Source organism: Mesoplodon mirus (genome assembly GCF_964341445.2).
Source record: "Mesoplodon mirus genome assembly, chromosome: 6".
In the NCBI taxonomy this organism is placed as follows: domain Eukaryota; kingdom Metazoa; phylum Chordata; class Mammalia; order Artiodactyla; family Ziphiidae; genus Mesoplodon; species Mesoplodon mirus.
The window spans coordinates 34,363,410-34,381,178 of record NC_138982.1 but is presented as its reverse complement, the minus strand read 5'-3'; the positions used below and the strand labels follow the sequence as shown (position 1 = coordinate 34,381,178).

Sequence of the window (17,769 nt, the reverse complement as noted above, 5' to 3'; positions counted from 1 at the left end):
CCCACCATAAATTAACTACTTTTCAAATCTTAACTGAATTTTTAATTACATCTCAATGAGTAATTTTTGAATTGGCTGTATAAAGCATTACTTAAAATAGTTTCACAAATGGTTTTTCTTTAACTTCTTATGTTTAGTAAGTCTGAGCCACCAAGGAATTTAATGTTCCACCCTGCTGTTTTTTAACCCCTTTTGTTTCTCTGGTTATGAAAGTAATACATATTTTAATACAAAAATTTAGGACATTCATTTCTTAAATTGTCTTAAGTATCTGTATTCTGGTTAACCACAACTGTCTTCACCCCTTAACTTTTCAATTCTGCTATCACCAGCAGCTATTCTCTAAAACTTTATTACAGAACTTGCTCCAGTAAAAATTTTAAGTTACCACATGTGGTAGTCTTTTGAGTTGTTTAAAAATAGTGAAAATTGAAAGAGAATGTGCTGAATGGTAAGATCTTTTTATTTAAAGTTTGAATGATTTTGGAAAAGGTATGGTTTGAAATTTGCTGTTTCTTAAGAACCTTTCTCTCAACCTGAATATAGATTAATGTCTCAAGAGAATCGACTGTGGTACTTGTGAAGCAGATCATTTTCTGGCAGTTTAGAAAATTTCTTTTTACATATAAGTAACTTACACCATCCTTTTCTATTCATTAAACAAATTACCTAAGTAAGTTAATTGTCCTTGAATTGCTGCATATACTTAGAAATTTTATACCTTAAAAAAAAGTCCTGACCACAATTAGACTTTTTGTTACTTTTTCTCTTCCTTTCCACAGTTTATATGAATTAGTGAGATTTTATTTCAATAAAAATGTACATTTTCTTACCTATGAAGTGAATTACTAAGTGGGAAAGATAGCACACTCATTTACATTACTAGTATTTACTGAGAGAGCATATGGCTGTGCCTGGAGGGGAATGGTTGTCTCTAAGAATGAATTTTCTTTTGTTTAGAGAAAGTCAGCTTAAAATATCTGCCAAGTAAAAGTTCGTAAGGGATTCTTCTACTGGAATATATAACCTTGTCAATGTCAATACTGTAACTTTTCTATTTTAGGTTCACAGTTTCCTAAAACTGAGGGTGTGTTATGTTTTGTAGAACTTTTAACTTGACTAATAATACTAAACCATTTAGTACTTCTGTGAACTTAAAAATTTTTTTGTTTTTTGCTGCATATATAGCAGTTACCTTCTGCTAATGGGTAGTTTTGATCTTTTGTCTGATTTTGACATTTTATAAATACCTTATCTTCATACTATAGAATTCTATTCAGCAATAAAAAAGGAATAAATGTTAATGTGCAAGACAGTGTGGGTACATCTCAAAGCATCATGCTAAGCAAAAGAACACAAACACAAAACACTATGTACTATGATTCTGTTTATTTGAAATTGTAGAAAAGGCTAAACTATAGTGACAGATCAGTCACTGCCTGGGGTTAGAGTCAGATGGGGGAAGGAAATTGACTGCAAGGGGGCACAGGGAAACTTTTAAGGGTGAGGGTACTCTTTTATATCTTGATTATGATGTGGTTGCATGATTACATGTAATTACCCAACTTCATCAAACTGTACACTTAAAATTTTATTGTATGTAAATATTACTTTAATAAAATAGCATTAAAAATAAACTACCTTAATTTCTTTCCTTCAGGGAATAATTTTTTATCTCAAAATTCTGTAAGAAAAACTTATCCTTAGGTATTTTTTGTAAACACTTTTACACACATGTACAAACCTTAGATTCATGGAACACAAATTCCCCATATATTAATGGATTGTTAAAGTTCTTGTCCATGTATTCATCATTTAATTCACGTTGACTGAATGCTCAGTTTGTCCTGGACGCAAGGGATTCTGCAGTAACTCAATAGAAAATCCCTGTCTTCATGGAGAACTCAAATAAATATTAAATAATTCATCACACAAATAACTATATGATTATAATATGGCAGGTAATTTGAAGGAAAACAGCATGTGACAGCAGCATCATAGGAGGACCTTTTACATTTACCTATAAAATGAGCCTTGGTATTTTTATTAAAGACAAAATACAAAGCTCGGAATGGGCCATCATCAGTCTGATTTCATAGCATTTCTTCTGTACTCTTAATATTCTTCATTCCTCCATTTGCTTGTTTTCCAAACATTCATGAAAATGAAGACTATCGTAATTTTTGTGGTTTTTAGTCAGTCGATATTTATGGGATACTTCTCATATTCTTTTTTTTTTTAACTTTTATTGGAGTATAGTTGCGTTACAACGTTGTGTTAGTTTCTGCTGTACAGTAAAGTGAATCAGTTACAGGTATACATATCTCCACTGTTTTTTAGATTTCCTTCCCGTTTAGGTCACCACAGATCATTGAGTCCAGCTGTCTCTGTGCTAAACAGTAGGTTCTCATTAGTTATCTATTTTATACTTAGTGGTATATATATGTCAATCCCAATCTCCCAATTCGTCCCATTCCCCCCTTCCCCTCCTTGGTAACCATAAGTTTGTCCTCTACATCTGGACTCTATTTCTGCTTTGCCAATAAGTTCATCTGTACCATTCTTCTAGATTCCACATATAAGAGATTTTTTTTTTCTTTTTTTCTTTTTTTCTTTTTTTTTTTTTTTTTTTTGCGGTACGCGGGCCTCTCACCGCCGCGGCCTCTCCCGTTGTGGAGCACAGGCTCCGGATGTGCAAGCTCAGTGGCCATGGCTCACGGGCCCAGCCGCTCCGCGGCATGTGGGATGCTCCCGGACCAGGGCACGAACCCGTGTCCCCTGCATCGGCAGGCGGACTCCCAACCACTGCACCACCAGGGAAGCCCATAAGAGATATTATATGATGTTTGTTTTTCTCTTTCTGACTCACTTCACTCTGTATGACAGTCTCTGGGTCTACCCATGTCTCTGCAAATGGCACTATTTCATTCCTTTTTATGGCTGAGTAATATTCTGTTGTATATATATAGCGCATCTTCTTTATCCATTCCTCTGTCAATGGACATTTACATTGATTCCATGTCCTGGCTATTGTAAATAGAGCTGCAGTGAACATTGTGGTACATGACTCTTTTTGAATTACGGTTTTCTCAGGTTATATACCCAGTAGTGGGATTGCTGGGTCGTATGGTAGTTCTATTTTTCGTTTTTTAAGGAACCTCCATACTGTTCTCCATAGTGGCTGTATCAATTTACATTCCCACCAACAGTGCAAGAGGGGTTCCTTTTCTCCACACCTGCTCCAGCATTTATTGTTTGTAGATTTTTTGATGATGGCCATTCTGACTGGTGTGAGGTGATACCTCATTGTAGTTTTGATTTGCATTTCTCTAATGATTAGTGACGTTGAGCATCTTTTCATGTGCTTTTTGGCCATCTGTATATCTTCTTTGGAGAATGTCTATTTAGATCTTCCCCCCATTTATTGATTGGGTTATTTTTTTGATATTGAGCTGCATGAGCTGTTTGTATATTTTGGAGATTAATCCTTTGTCAGATTCTCAAAATATAAGAGAATCCAGATTAAATAAAAGATATAGTCCATATTGTCAGAGACTTTAGAAAAGACTTCATGGGAAATATGGAAACCTGAATTAGGCTTTAATGATGGACTGAATTTATATATGTAGAGGGAGAAAAAGTGGACATTTCATGTGCTTATTTTCTATGACATTGAATTTTCTTAATTCTTGTTTTTCTACTCAGACTTCTTTGCTATCACAACCTCCCTTTTTCCTTCTTACACATTTGTTTTGGATCTTGGCTGTCTTATCTCTTCACTTGATACCAAAATCATATTTATATAAAAGATTCCCTAATTTACATTTCTGACTCTCTAGAGGGTTCTTCTCTTGAGCTCCAGAGCCATGTTTCCTCATCACCTATGCATCCCTCAGAATACCTCAAACTGAACATAACCAAAATAGAAAAAAATTCATTCTTCTGTTTGAATTCTTCTTTTGTTGCAAGTATTTTAAGTATAATGTAGTTATCTTTTTTGTCGCTTAGACAGGAAATATTCATGTTGTTTTAGCACAACCTGTACATCTAAGCAGTGGTCAGTCCCTGTCCATTCTGCCTCAGAAATGTTTATTGTAGTAGGGTATAGAGCAAAAAGCAATCTAATTAACATAGTTTCTTGCTTTCTGAAAGAATATAGAGCGATATTTTCCAGCATTAAAAAGGAAGGCAAACCTTCTGAGACAAAATGAAGTACAGAGAAAACCAGTTGCAGCTCTCAAGAGACCTAACCAGTTAAATAGAAAGTAAGTACTCAAATATATGACAGTGTTATGTTATACATCATAAATAAAGATGGACTTCTTGCACTGAGAGTTTGCAGTGATGTTTATAGGTATCTGGTCATTTTCAAGACAGATATTTGGGATGTCTGTTTGAAAATCCAATATGGAAGTATTCAGTAATAGCTTCCTTATCTCTTAGAACCAGTGTTATTGATGAATTTAACTGATTGTAAACGTTTTAAAAAAGCATAATTCTGGGTCTTTCTATTTCTTGACATATAGAGTAAAATTGCAAAAGGTGATCATTTTGGTAAAAACACATCTTCCAGAATTATTCAAAATTGAGAATTCTGAAAGCTGAATTTGTTATATAGTCTCAATGGCTCTTAATAAAACAGTGTATGTTATTTGTGGGAAAAGCAAACCTGAAAGAATTTTGCATTAATGCTTCGTAAGCTGAAATTATTTTTCTATTAATTTAAAAAAGATATAACAGGGCTTCCCTGGTGGCTCAGTGGTTAAGACTCCACGCTGTCAATGCAGGGGACCCGGGTTTGATCCCTGGTCAGGGAACTAGATCCCATATGCATGCCACAACTCAGAGTTTGCATGCCACAACTAAAGAGCCCGCCTGCTGCAAATAAGGAGCCCACCTGCCCAACTAAGACCTGGCACAACCAAATAAATAAATTTTTTAAAAAAGTATAACAAAACTTAAAAATTATGGCCTATCGTTATGGTATTCTGTTCTCTGTAAGGATAGAGTAGTTGACAGGCTGCGAAGTTTTCTTATTATTTCAGTTTCAAATGCCTTTTATTCATCTTTTATAGAAGATAATTCAAAGCAAAAAAACCCTGAAATGAAGCTTTTGTATAAGTGGAATGGCTACAATTGCAGCTTTATTCAACTATCATCTCTTTTTCTTTTGGGAATCATTTCAGAGTACTTTTTTGGAAAAGGAAAACTTCTCAAATAAGAGCTTGTCAATTACATGAACCATTAATGAGCCCATGTTAATTGGGCTGGCAGGGAAATTTTGCATTTGAGCCTCTATAAGATTGGAGGTAAGATTAGGTGACCTGTTAAACATTTATTTATAAAATTAAGTAGACAGAAATGAAAATTTGTTTTCTCATGTTTTACCAGCTTTCTATAAAAACTAGAAAGGAATTGGTGAAAGTCAAGTCAAACATATAATTAAGATTACAATGTTCTAAGCAGGAGAGAGCAAACAGAATAGTGTAAGTTTCTGTGTGATTTATATTAATATATGAAGGTTTCTGAGTGAAGGAGAGAAAATTGGAGAAGATGTTATATTTCAAGATTTTCTCTTCATTTTTGGTTTTCAGCGGTTTGACCATGATGTGCCTAGGTGTGCTTTTCTTTGTACTAATCCTTTTAATAAATCTGTACATTTATGTCTTTTACCACATTTAGAAAGTAGCATTAAAAATGTTATTTCAGTGTCTTCAGAAGAGACCTTATATGTCAGAATATTAGACAGTTGAATATTTGTAAGATAAATTAGGTCAGAGTTAACCACATTGTTATGTAGTCTGCTACAGAGGGAGGTATTTGTAAATCAGATCTCAATAGCTTCATGTAAACAAGGGTATAATTCAGAGTCTTTGTGTTTAGTGTACCTCAGATTTTCATCCTATGAATTTAAATATTTTTGCTTATCTTTTCAAGGTGTTTGAAAGTTGTTAAGTGGCCCACACTATTCATGGTGTACATGTTTTTGTTGCAGAAATAACATTCCAGCCAATTTTACCAGGAGTGGAAATAAATTAAGTCATCAGAAAGACACTCGTCAGGCAACTTTTCTTTTCAGGAGAGGCCTGAAGGTATAAAAAACCCTTGGTAGTGTTTTCTTTTTACCCAAACGATCCTGAACATCCACCTTTAGTAATCCTCAATCATAGACATGGCCCATGATTGAGGTAGGGTTTGGGTTTAGAATATGGAGAACATGACATTAGATTAATTCCTTTTTTTTTTTTTCTATTTTCTTTTGTTGTCCTCAGTGGCAGTGTCTTATAAGAATTTAACATGTTATTTAGGAATAAACTTGTTTTTACTACTTGTTCTGATACAGGAACCTGAACAAAGAGGTGTTGTCAGAATAGGCACATGCCCCTCTCCTGCATTCACACACCACACTGGGTTATAAAGTTACAGAGCAGGGTAGCTCTTTGGATTCAAATCCTCTGCTTTCTATGGGATCTACTGCTTTTTTTTTCCCTTCAGGTTCAGGCCCAGTTGAACTCAGAACAACTGCTAGACGATGTAGTAGCAAAGAGAACTCGTCAGTAAGTTTCAATTTGTTTTTCAAGATGTCATTTCAAAACTCCCAGGATAGTAGTGACCCAAATTACTTTGTACCCCAGTCGAAAAGAAATTAAATGAGACCCAAAGTGAATTAACCATTGAGCCTGAAATAAATAAATCCTATGTTGTTTTTTCCCCGAAAACCTTTTTCATTTTCACATGTCAGTGTTATAAGTTTTAGCACCAAATACATTACTCTGTATTTTAATTTTTTTCTTGCCTGTTTATTCCTTTTTAATGAAACAGCTCTTTATTTTTTTATAACTACTTTCATACAAATGAACCAATTCAGGGAATAAATAGAAGAAAATCCAGTAGCGCTTTTAGAGAATTTATAGATTTTTAAAAACAATAGGCTGTTTTCTTTTCACATATTATTTTTTTCTCCTTACCCCATGAAAGTTTTTTTCAAGAATGTATTTTTGTCTGTTAGAATTGCACTCCCCAAGTGTGAGTTGTATTACTCCATCAATATGATCAGGTCTTAAAATTAAATCATTTAAAATTATGGCTACTTCTGTGAAAACAAAGCATATAAAACATGATCATGGTCCAGATATGATTCCATCTATAATGGGCATGATTTTGAGCAATTGGCGTGTCAGAAAGGCAACTATTTGAACTTGACGCTGGCAATATTCCTTTGCACAGGAGTCAGGCATTGGAAACCAAAAGGAAGGAAAAAATGATCATGACCCATTTGCTTCTGCAATAAACAGTATTTACATAATTGTAATAATGTAAATGCGGCTTATTTGTTTTGAACTTTAAGAATCAGTCTATAGAACAAAGCACAAAATACTTAATTTGGTAACAGTGTGATATAAATGTCTGATTTTGACCAACATAAATATAAAAGTAAAGATAAAAAGTGAGAGGTACAAAATGGGTGAAGAGGTGGAGGGAAGGAATTAGAGATGCTACTGTCCTTTTATACAAAGTGGGTAGGGGATAATGTCAAGAGACACTACTAAAAAAAGAGATTTTAGTATATTTAAAGTTATAATGGAGGTAAAATAGTGATATAGCCATCAAAACATTTAGAGGTAGGAAGAGAAACTAGAGGATAGTGTAATGAGCTGAATCCTTACCATAGCAAGATAGTATTACACATGCATTTTGTTTAGTGAACTGGAGGTAACTAACTAGCAAGCAGGAAAAACAGGAAAGGTTAAAAGTGCTGCCTCTGGGGAGCAGAAAGGGAGAATAGTGGGGTAAAGAACTGTTGTTTCTTATTAGAAGCCTTTCTGTATTATTTGATTTTTTTATGTGCATATATTTGTTACACTGAAAAATATTTAATAAATTCAGGTGTCTAGTTCTTACACCCAGGATGCTGATTAATTATATCATGGTGGGGTCCAGGTGTCTGTATTTCCTAAAAAACTAAGAAAAAGTAATGGCTACTTTAAAATGTATGTTTTAATGTGGAATACACTATAGGATTCATAAGCTGTCATTTTAATGAAATTTTTGGTTTTTTGAAACTAGGTGGCGGACTTCTACTACAAATGGAGGAATTTTGACTGTATCCATTGATAATCCAGGAGCAGTGCAGTGCCCAGTGTAAGTCTTTTTTTTATTTTGCAAAAATTATAACTTCTCTGTATAAGATAATAGAAAAATATTTGACTTCTCTTCAGAGTATGATGTTCACGTTAGGATAAACTGAGACAAGGATAAAAGTAATACTTGTGGTATAAAGTGGAAATAGTATAATACAAAATTAAAGGTAGGGGATTCCCTAGTGGTCCAGAGGTTAGGGCTCAGCAGGCGCTTTCACTGCTGAGGCCCAGGTTCAATCCTTGTTGGGTGGAGAACTAAGATCCCTCAAGCTACACAGCATGGCCCCCCAAAAAACAAAAAAATCAAAAATAACAAAGTTAAAAGTAAAAGCTCCCTGATTCCTGGTTCTACAGCTCCAAAGTAACCACTTTTAACAATTTCATATATTTATTTTAAAAATTGGTGCCCATATAACATACTATGTACATCTATTTCTTGTGTATAATCATAAATGAGATAATACCATGCATACTTGCTCCCTTCTCCCCCTCCCCCCAGTATGCTTTGGACTTCTTTACTTTTCATTACATACAGATCTACCTTCTATTTAAAGGCTTCATAATGTATTATTTTATCTAGATGACCTTAATTTAGTTAACCATTCCGTTATATGTATTGCATTATAAACTTTCTAGGTTGAAGCCGGAAGTGATGTTGCCTAGGGGATGGGGGGTGAACTGAACCCCGATTTGACAGGCAAGATGTGAGACTTAAAGCACAGGGCCGGAGGTCAAGGATGCATTTCAAGAAAGTTCTAAAACCATATCATCAAATTCAACCTGATAGTTGACCTAGCCATAGACCAGACCATAACTGGCACTCTTAAATTTTTCCCATCAAAAAGTATCAGGAATGAAAATCTAAGCTCTATACTTAAAATTTAAAGAAAGTCCTGTATCAGCCAGTAGTCTAGCAGATTGGCTAGTTTCTTGGAAATTCATGCAGACTTACTCAAGCTTCTAACACAGCAGAGGAAAATATCTCTGTGCTGATATTTTTCACATTATGTTTGTGGCCCATTAGTAGGTTATGAAATCAGTTCTGTGAGATGTGATGAATATATTGTAAAAAGAAAATAAAATAATAAAAAATTTTTTCAACTTTCTAGGTTTATGGAGTTTTGTTTTTAACTATCTAGCCATTTTAATGATTGAAATGAAAACCTAGGATGATTCTCTAAGATTTCAGAGGTTGCTTTATTTTAGTAGAAGATCAAGACTTGGAAATCACCAATCCTTCCAAATTGTTAAAATGTTTGTAGTTCTACTTACAGAGGTATTCTGTGAGCGATTTATAAATTTTAGTCTCTAGATTAGTCAGTCAAGAACCAAGTATTTTTTTGAATTCAGCAAGGTTGCAGGATGCAAGATTTATATACAGAAATCTGTTGTGTTTCTATACATTATAATGAAAAGCAGAAAGAGAAAGTTAAAGAAAAAAAAAATCCCATTTAAAATTGCATTTAGGGCTTCCCTGGTGGCGCAGTGGTTGAGAGTCCACCTGCCGATGCAGGGGACATGGGTTCGTGCCCTGGTCTGGGAGGATCCCACATGCCGTGGGGCGGCTAGGCCCATGAGCCATGACTGCTGAGCCTGTGCGTCTGGAGCCTATGCTCCGCAACAGGAGAGGCCACAACAGTGAGAGGCCCGCATACCGCAAAAAAAAAAAAAAATTGCATTTGAAAAATACCTAGAAATAAACTTAACCAAGGAGGTGAAGGACCTATATGCTGAAAACTGTAAAACGTTGATGAAGGAAATTGAAGATTATTCAAAGAAATGGAAAGATAATCCCATGCTCTCGGATTGGAAGAATTAATATTATTAAAATGACCATATTACCGAAAGCAATCTACAGGTTTAATGCAATCCCTATCAAAATACCCAGGACATTTTTCACAGAACTAAAACAAACAATCTTAAAATTCATATGGGACCCCGAAAGACCCCAAATTACCAAAGCAACTGCTGAGGAAAAAAGAACAAAGCTGGAGGTATGAGCCTACCAGACTTCAGACTATACTACAATACTACAGTAGCCAAAACCGCATGATACTGGCACAAAAAAGGACACATAGATCAATGGATCAGAATAGAAATAAAAGCCATGTACCTATGGTCCATTAATCTATGACAAAGGAGGTAAGAATGTGCAATGGAGAAAAGACAGTCTCTTCAACAAGTGGTGCTAGGAAAACTGGACAGCCACATGTAAAACAGTGAAGTTAGAACATTCCCTCACACCATATACAAAAATAAACTCATAATGGTCTAAAGACCTAAATGTAAGACATGAAACAATAAAACTCCTAGAAGAGAAAAAAGGCGAAGCACCCTGACATAAATCATAGCAGTATTTTCTTGGATCAGTCTCCGAAGCCAAAAGAAATAAGAACAAAAATAAACAAATCGGACCTAGTTTAACTTAAAAGCTTTTGCACAGCAAAGGAAGCCATCAACAAAATCAAGACAACCTACAGAATGCAAGAAAATATTTGCAAATGATGTGACTGACAACAGGTTAATATACAAAATATACAAACAGTTCATACAACTCAATATCAAGAAAACAAATAATCCAATCAAAAGGTGGGCAGACCTGAGTAGACATTTTTCCAAAGAAGACATACAGATGGCTAACAGGCACATGAAAAGATGCTCAACAGTGCTAATTGTTAGAGAAATGCAAATCAGAACTACAGTGAGGTATCACTTCACCTGTCAGAATGGCTGTCATCAAAAAGTCTACAAATAACAAATGTCGGAAAGGATGTGGAGAAAAGGAAACCGTTGTGATACTGTTGGTGAGAATGTAAATTGGTGCATCCACTGTGGAAAACAGTATAGAGGTTTCTTAAAAACTAAAAATAGGGACTTCCCTGGTGGGCCAGTGGTTAAGAACCTGCCTTCCAATGCAGGGGACATGGGTTCGATCCCTGGTCAGGGAACTAAGATCCCACATGCTGTGGGGCAACTAAGCCCAAGCACACTGCAACTACTGAGCACATGAGCCACGACTAGAGAGCCCGTGTGCCGCAACTAGAAAGCCCACCCACTCTGGAGCCCATGCACCACAACTAAAGAGAGAAGCCCGCACACTGCAACAAAAGATCCCGTGTGCCGCGGTGAAGATCCCTCATGCTGCAACTAAGACCCGATGCAGCCAAAAATAAAATAAATTAAAAAAAAAAACTAAACTAAAAATAGAACTACCATATCCAGCAGTTCCACTCCTGAGTAGGTAGCTGGAGAAAATGAAAACACTAAATCAAAAAGGGCTGGGCCCGTGAGCCACGGCCACTGAGCCTGCGTGTCCGGAGCCTGTGCTCCGCAACGGGAGAGGCCACAACAGTGAGAGGCCCGCGTACCGCAAAAAAAAAAAAAAAAAAAAAAAAGATATGTGCATCCCAATGTTCATAGCAGCACTATTTACAGTAGTCAAGACATGAATGGATAAAGAAGATGTGGTGTGTATATATATATGTATGTATGTGTGTATGTATACATGTATGTGTGCATATGTGTATACATGTATACATACATATATGTATGTATACATGTGTACAGTGGAATATTAGCCATAAAGAAGAATGAAATGCTGTTATTTGCAGCAACCTGGATGGACCTAGAGAATGTTATGCTTAGTGAAATAAGTCAGAGAAAGACAAATACTATATGATATCACTTATATGTGGAATCTATTATAAAAAATAATACAAATGAATGTATATACAATGCAGAAACAGACTCAAAAGGGGAGAGAGAAGGGAGAAGGAAAAAATCAGGCGTTTGGGATTAATGTACAAATTACTATATATAAAATAGATAAGCAATGAGGATTTACTGTGTAGCACAGGGAATTATACCCATTATCTTGTAACAACCTATAATGGAATATAATCTGGAAATACTGAATCACTATGCTCTACACCTGAAACTAACACAATATTGTAAATAACTATACTTTAAAAATAAAAAGAACCAGTTTTGGGTTTTTTTTTTTCTTTTGAGAATGTAAAGTAGCCTTCATACATTTGAACATGTGTACAAGTCAAGATGTCTTATGTACCAAATGATTTATTTTTCTTCTTTTGATTGTTAAACTGGTCTCTTTTTAATTCTTTTCTGGTAGAACTCAGAAACCACGATTGACTCGTACTGCTGTGCCCTCATTCTTGACAAAACGGGAGCAATCTGATGTAAAGAAAGTTCCTAAAGGTGTCCCCCTTCAATTTGACATAAATAGTGTTGGAAAACAGGTAAATTTTTTTTCCCTGTATTTCTCTGGGCTGTTCACTGAAAACATTTTAATTAACAAAACAAATGTTATATAATGAATTAAATAGGATGTCCTAATGCTCCTCAACCCCAGGAAACCACTGGTCTATCTATTTTCTGTCTCTGGATTTGCCTATTTCGGACATTTCATATGAATGGGATCATATAATATGTGAACTTTTGTGATGGGCTTCTTTCAGTTAGCATAGTGTTTTCATGGTTTATCCATAATGAATATCAGTTTTTGGTTTTTTTTTTTTAATTGCTGAATAACATTCCACCATATGGATATACTATGTTTTATTTATCAGTTGATGGACATTTGGATTGTTTCCATTCTTTGTCTATTGTGAATAATGCTCCTCTGAACATTCATGTACATATGCTCACACAAAAACCTGTACATTCACATACATTTGTGTGTTTGTATATGAGTATATGTTTTTATTTCTCCTTGGTAAATACCTAAGAGTGAATTGCTAGTTAATATTGTAATTCTGTGTTTAACCTTTGAGGAAGTACCAGATTGTTTTCTGGAGAAGTAGCTGCAGAACCATTCCTACCAGCATGTAAGAGGGTTCTAAATATTTCCATGTCCTTGCCAACATTTGTTATTATCTGTCGTTTGATTTTAGACATTCAGATGCAGGTGAAGTGGTATATCTCACCATGGTTTTGACAGTTTTTGTATTAACCTTGTATCTTGTAATCTTGCTAAAATTCACTTACTACTTTTAGTAATTTTATAGATTACTTAGGATTTTAGAGTTTCTTTCCAATCTTTAAACCTTTTCTTTTTCTTCTTTATTATAATGGCTAGGACCTTCATTTCTGTGTTGAGAGCATGTTTGCTTGCCTTGTTCCCAGGCTTGAGGAGAAAGCATTAAGTTTTTCACCATTAAGCATGATGTTAGCAGTAGGTTGTTTTTGTCAGGCTGAGGAAGTTCCCTTCTATTTGTAATTTGCTGAGAATTTTTATTTGTTGCATTTTGTCAAATTTTTTTGTGTGTGTCCATTGACATAAGAATCTTTGGAACTGAAGATAAGAATTTCTGTATGGAGGGCCTCCCTGGTGGCGCAGTGGTTGAGAGTCCGCCTGCCGATGCAGGGGATACGGGTTCGTGCCCCGGTCTGGGAGGATCCCATATACCGCGGAGCGGCTGGGCCCGTGAGCCATGGCCGCTGAGCCTGTGCGTCCGGAGCCTGTGCTCCGCAACGGGAGAGGCCACAGCAGTGAGAGGCCCGCGTACAGCAAAAAAAAAAAAAAAAAAAAAAAAAAAAAAAAAAAAAAAAAGAATTTCTGTATGGAAGGAAATTCGACCAAATTTATTTTGCTGATTTTTATTTTATTTTGTCACTTGTTACTTTCCTTTCAGAAATGAAGTATAATTGGGGTGCTTTTTCTGCTATTAATCAAAACCAGATTTTGATTTGAATTTGATTTAAGTATTTGTAATGAACTCAGAAATTCAAGAAAATTTGTTTCAGAATATTCACAAATCTAAATAACTTTTATCAGAGGCATCACAAGAGTTGGTGGCAGTGTTTGCAGACCCTAAAAATAATTCAGATAGAGAAATCTTTGGGTATATAACTTGTAAGCATTACAGTATATGTGTTTTATATAGTACATAATATTATAATGGTTAGGAGATAGGGTTTCTGAGTCAGTCTTAATTCTAAAGCTACAAGTAGGCAACTTAACTAACTTCTCTAAACTTCACTAAATTCACCTATTTCATATGGTGTTTGTTAGAATTAAAGGAGTTCATACATACAAATATTCAGGAAATGTTAGCTGTTTTTACTATGAATCACCATTATGATCCCATTATTGTTCCAAAGCAAATGTGGCTTACGGTCAAGTTGTTAATTTTTGTTTTGTTTCGTTTTCTCTAGACAGGGATGACTTTGAATGAGCGATTTGGGATCCTGAAGGAACAAAGAGCCACTCTCACTTTCAACAAAGGAGGAAGCCGCTTTGTAACTGTGGGATAGGTCCCATGTCAAAGGGACTTTTGAGTGATGACTCTTTTAAAAATCGAATTCTTTGAAGAGTGCATCACAGAAATTCAAGAAACTTTATTTCAAAATATTCACAAGGCTAAATAATTCTTATTTTTTATTTTTGAAGTTGTTTTTTTTTTAAACATGTATAAATAATGCCCTGAAAGAATAACAGGGACTATACCTATACGTTCTTAAAGATTTCATGGTTGGCCCAGACAGAACAATTCTCTATTTGACTTCTTTGGTTTCTCATGCAGCAGAAAGAAGACGGAAAGATAGAAATTGATTATTTTTATGATAGTGGTATTTAGGATCTCATCACCTTTGCCCAACTTTTTACACTTTGCCATGGTAAATCTTGGTCTTCACGATTTGAAGTAGGTCCCTTTGTTGCTGTCACTTATTCTTTAATAGTGTTGATGTAATAAGTGCAATTGACTTTTCTTCATTAGGGATATAAAAAAATTATTAGAATTCCAGTTTGGGGGTTTAAGGTTTATGGGAATATCTGAACTTGGTTCATTTTTCAAATAATGTTAGGTTAATCCTCCAGAGTTTAAGGATTAAGTAAATCCTTAATGCTGAACTTTTAACAAGAAATGTGATTCTAGGCATAGGCTCAGTTTAAAATGTTAGTGTTTTTAGTGTTTGAAAGCTATAAATGGGTGTTTACAAGCTTATCTGATAGAGCCTCCTCAGGAAAGTCCAGTGTAAAAATCTGATAACTTGTGTTTAGGAAATGAAGAAAGCATGAGAGGAAGTAGCAGGTGGAAGACAGGTAACTGAGGAGAAAAACTTTAAAACCTAGGTCACAGGTATACTGTTTGGATTTAGTGTAGTCTTGAGTCTAGTGTCCACAAAGAATTCTTCAAATGATATTTAGAATAATTATAATTTTAAAATGGATTGAGTCCCTTAGATATTTTGATAGTAAAATTAGTCATAAAGCCCTAGACTTCTTTTTAGAAAAGTTAAACTTTAAGTTTGCTAAATTAAACAGCATACAGCTCTAAAAATAAAAATGTATATGTCACCAGGTAAAAAGTGCAAAATGATAATAGAGTTACATTATAAACTTGTTTTGTACCTTTGCTTCTGATTTCTTGTATGAAGTCCAGGCATTTATGGTGAGAAGAGGGTTTTCCCCCCACACTCTGGAGGGTTAGGAGGAGTTAGTTCGTTGTGCCAAGCTAGTGCTAAACGTCCTTAGATGGTTGTAAATTATAAGTTAGGGTATAATGCCAAAACGCAGCAAAATAGTCAGACTACACGTTACAAGTTTGGTCATTTTGAAGCTTAACTTTTTGGTTTGCTATAATGTTGAAACCTCTAAGTAGGTGTTAGTTTCCAAACAGTGTATTATTAGTGTTGATTTTCCCTGTTAAAAAAACACAAAACATTAAGTTACGGCTCCTGCCTGCTTTGCGGTGTATACTAGACTTCATTGTTGTCTCTCATGCTCCTTGGGTTACTTGGTTTATGCTAGCCACGGAAAGCTATCAATAACAGTTTCCTGCTTATACCAAAGAATTAAATCTGATCCTTAATATCTGGTATTTTGCTTGTAAGTCTACTGATAAGGGATTATTGGAAGCCAGTCATACAATTTGAAAGTAAACTGTAGTCTCTCCATAGGCTGAGGACTCATTGCAAAACGTTTTTGCAAGTATGAATGCTTAGATTCGATCTATGAACAATACATTTTAGACTGGTTGAGAATTACTGGTAACTTATTTTGAAGCAAAGGAAAAACAACTGAGCACGAGTTTGCTGTCTTTAGAACAGTTTGTGAAAATATGGTATAAAGATGTTTTCATTTTCTTGTTATTTTAAATATTATTGTACAGAGCTATTATTAATGCCTTTTTTTAATCTTAAAAATTGCCCCAAATATTGATATTAAGTGTATCAAACAAAGTGTCTTTGGTATATTAAACTTTTGTTCTTCATGCATCTGTAATTCATTTTCTTTTTAAATATAGAATCTTGCCTTTGTTACAGCCAAATTAAAATTCTTGAGTGCTAACATGTTGTATATAAACAAAAGAATATGCCTTTTTGGAGGAAAATTTTCCCTTTTTGGAATGTGGTTATAATTATCCTTTTTCAGTTCTTAAAGCTTTTTTTTGTTTTTTTTGTTTTAACAGGATGCAACTTAAGTATCCCTTTGCATCAAGGTGTATCCAAAACATTGATGCAGTGCATCACAAAATGAAAGTTTATATTTAATGAGGAGATGCTTTACACTGTACTTTTTGGCATTTTTTGGAAAAGTTGCATTTAGATTTATTCTGAAGCTGTTCATTTTTAACAAATAAAATATTACAGGTCTCACATGGTTTATTCTTAGCTATAAAGATTGAGTTGTGGTTTTTAGATTGTTCTGTTACAAAGAAGTTTGTAATGACTATAATTTTTAGGATTTGAAAAGCTACCTACCAATTAAATTGGTAAATCAATCTAGACTCATATTGACCTCCCACTAACTACCTTTTGACTATTTCATTCATAGCTCCAACAGGAAGTAGCCAGGAGGAGTTAGAATAAAGAATCGAATTTACTTAGAATGCAGTATATTAGGCTGAATGAGCCTTTAGAGATCATCCAGCTTAACCCCTCTTTTTATATCTTGGTTCAGTGAGACCCAACTTTTCAAGACTTGTGTGTGGTAGAGTCACTTTTTAAGCTCAGATCTTTTAATTATCAGTTCATAATAAACTTCCTGTGAATTGAACACCCACAGAAAGTAGTGGAATTGTGTGTGGCTTGTCAGATACCTAAGAATTGGTAGTAGCCATGCTTTAGCCTTTGTAGCACTGTAAGTAAATACACTCTGCCAGTGATGATTATGAGATTTCATCACTTTGGTATTCCAGTTAGGTAGACCTATTAGAAAAGGCCAATGCTCCTAATCAAACATCATGTATTTTCTTCTAATAGGCATAAACTTCGCCACAATTTTAATTATAAGCAAATCATAAAATACTTCTGGGCTTCCCTGGTGGCGCAGTGGTTGAGAGTCCGCCTGCCGATGCAGGGGACACGGGTTCATGCCCCGGTCCGGGAAGATCCCACATGCCACGGAGCGGCTAGGCCCATGAGCCATGGCCGCTGAGCCTGCGTGTCCGGAGCCTGTGCTCTGCAACGGGAGAGGCCACAACAGTGAGAGGCCCACGTACCGCAAAAAAAAAAAAAACCAAAAAAACCCAAAAAACTTCCAAGTACGAAGAAACTTAGACTTTATTGCCCAGTGGTTATTTTTTGTTATAATAGATACGTATATCATATTTTGCTGTCAATAGCTTTGTAATTCACACAGCATACACAGTGTCAGGGTAAC

At 35.1% G+C, this 17,769-nt stretch overlaps 1 protein-coding gene across 1 annotated transcript in view; it reads left to right on the top strand.

Moving 5' to 3' along the window:
• FYTTD1 (forty-two-three domain containing 1) overlaps positions 1-16,378 on the top strand; it is a 31,969-nt gene extending 15,591 nt beyond the window's left edge. The window contains exons 4-9 of the mRNA XM_082625295.1: positions 4,153-4,265; positions 5,996-6,092; positions 6,496-6,557; positions 8,068-8,142; positions 12,274-12,400; positions 14,319-16,378. Coding sequence (XP_082481421.1) covers positions 4,153-4,265; positions 5,996-6,092; positions 6,496-6,557; positions 8,068-8,142; positions 12,274-12,400; positions 14,319-14,417 — 573 coding nt within the window. The 3' untranslated portion in view covers positions 14,418-16,378. The remainder of the gene's footprint in view (positions 1-4,152; positions 4,266-5,995; positions 6,093-6,495; positions 6,558-8,067; positions 8,143-12,273; positions 12,401-14,318) is intronic.
• Positions 16,379-17,769: the final 1,391 nt, after the last annotated feature.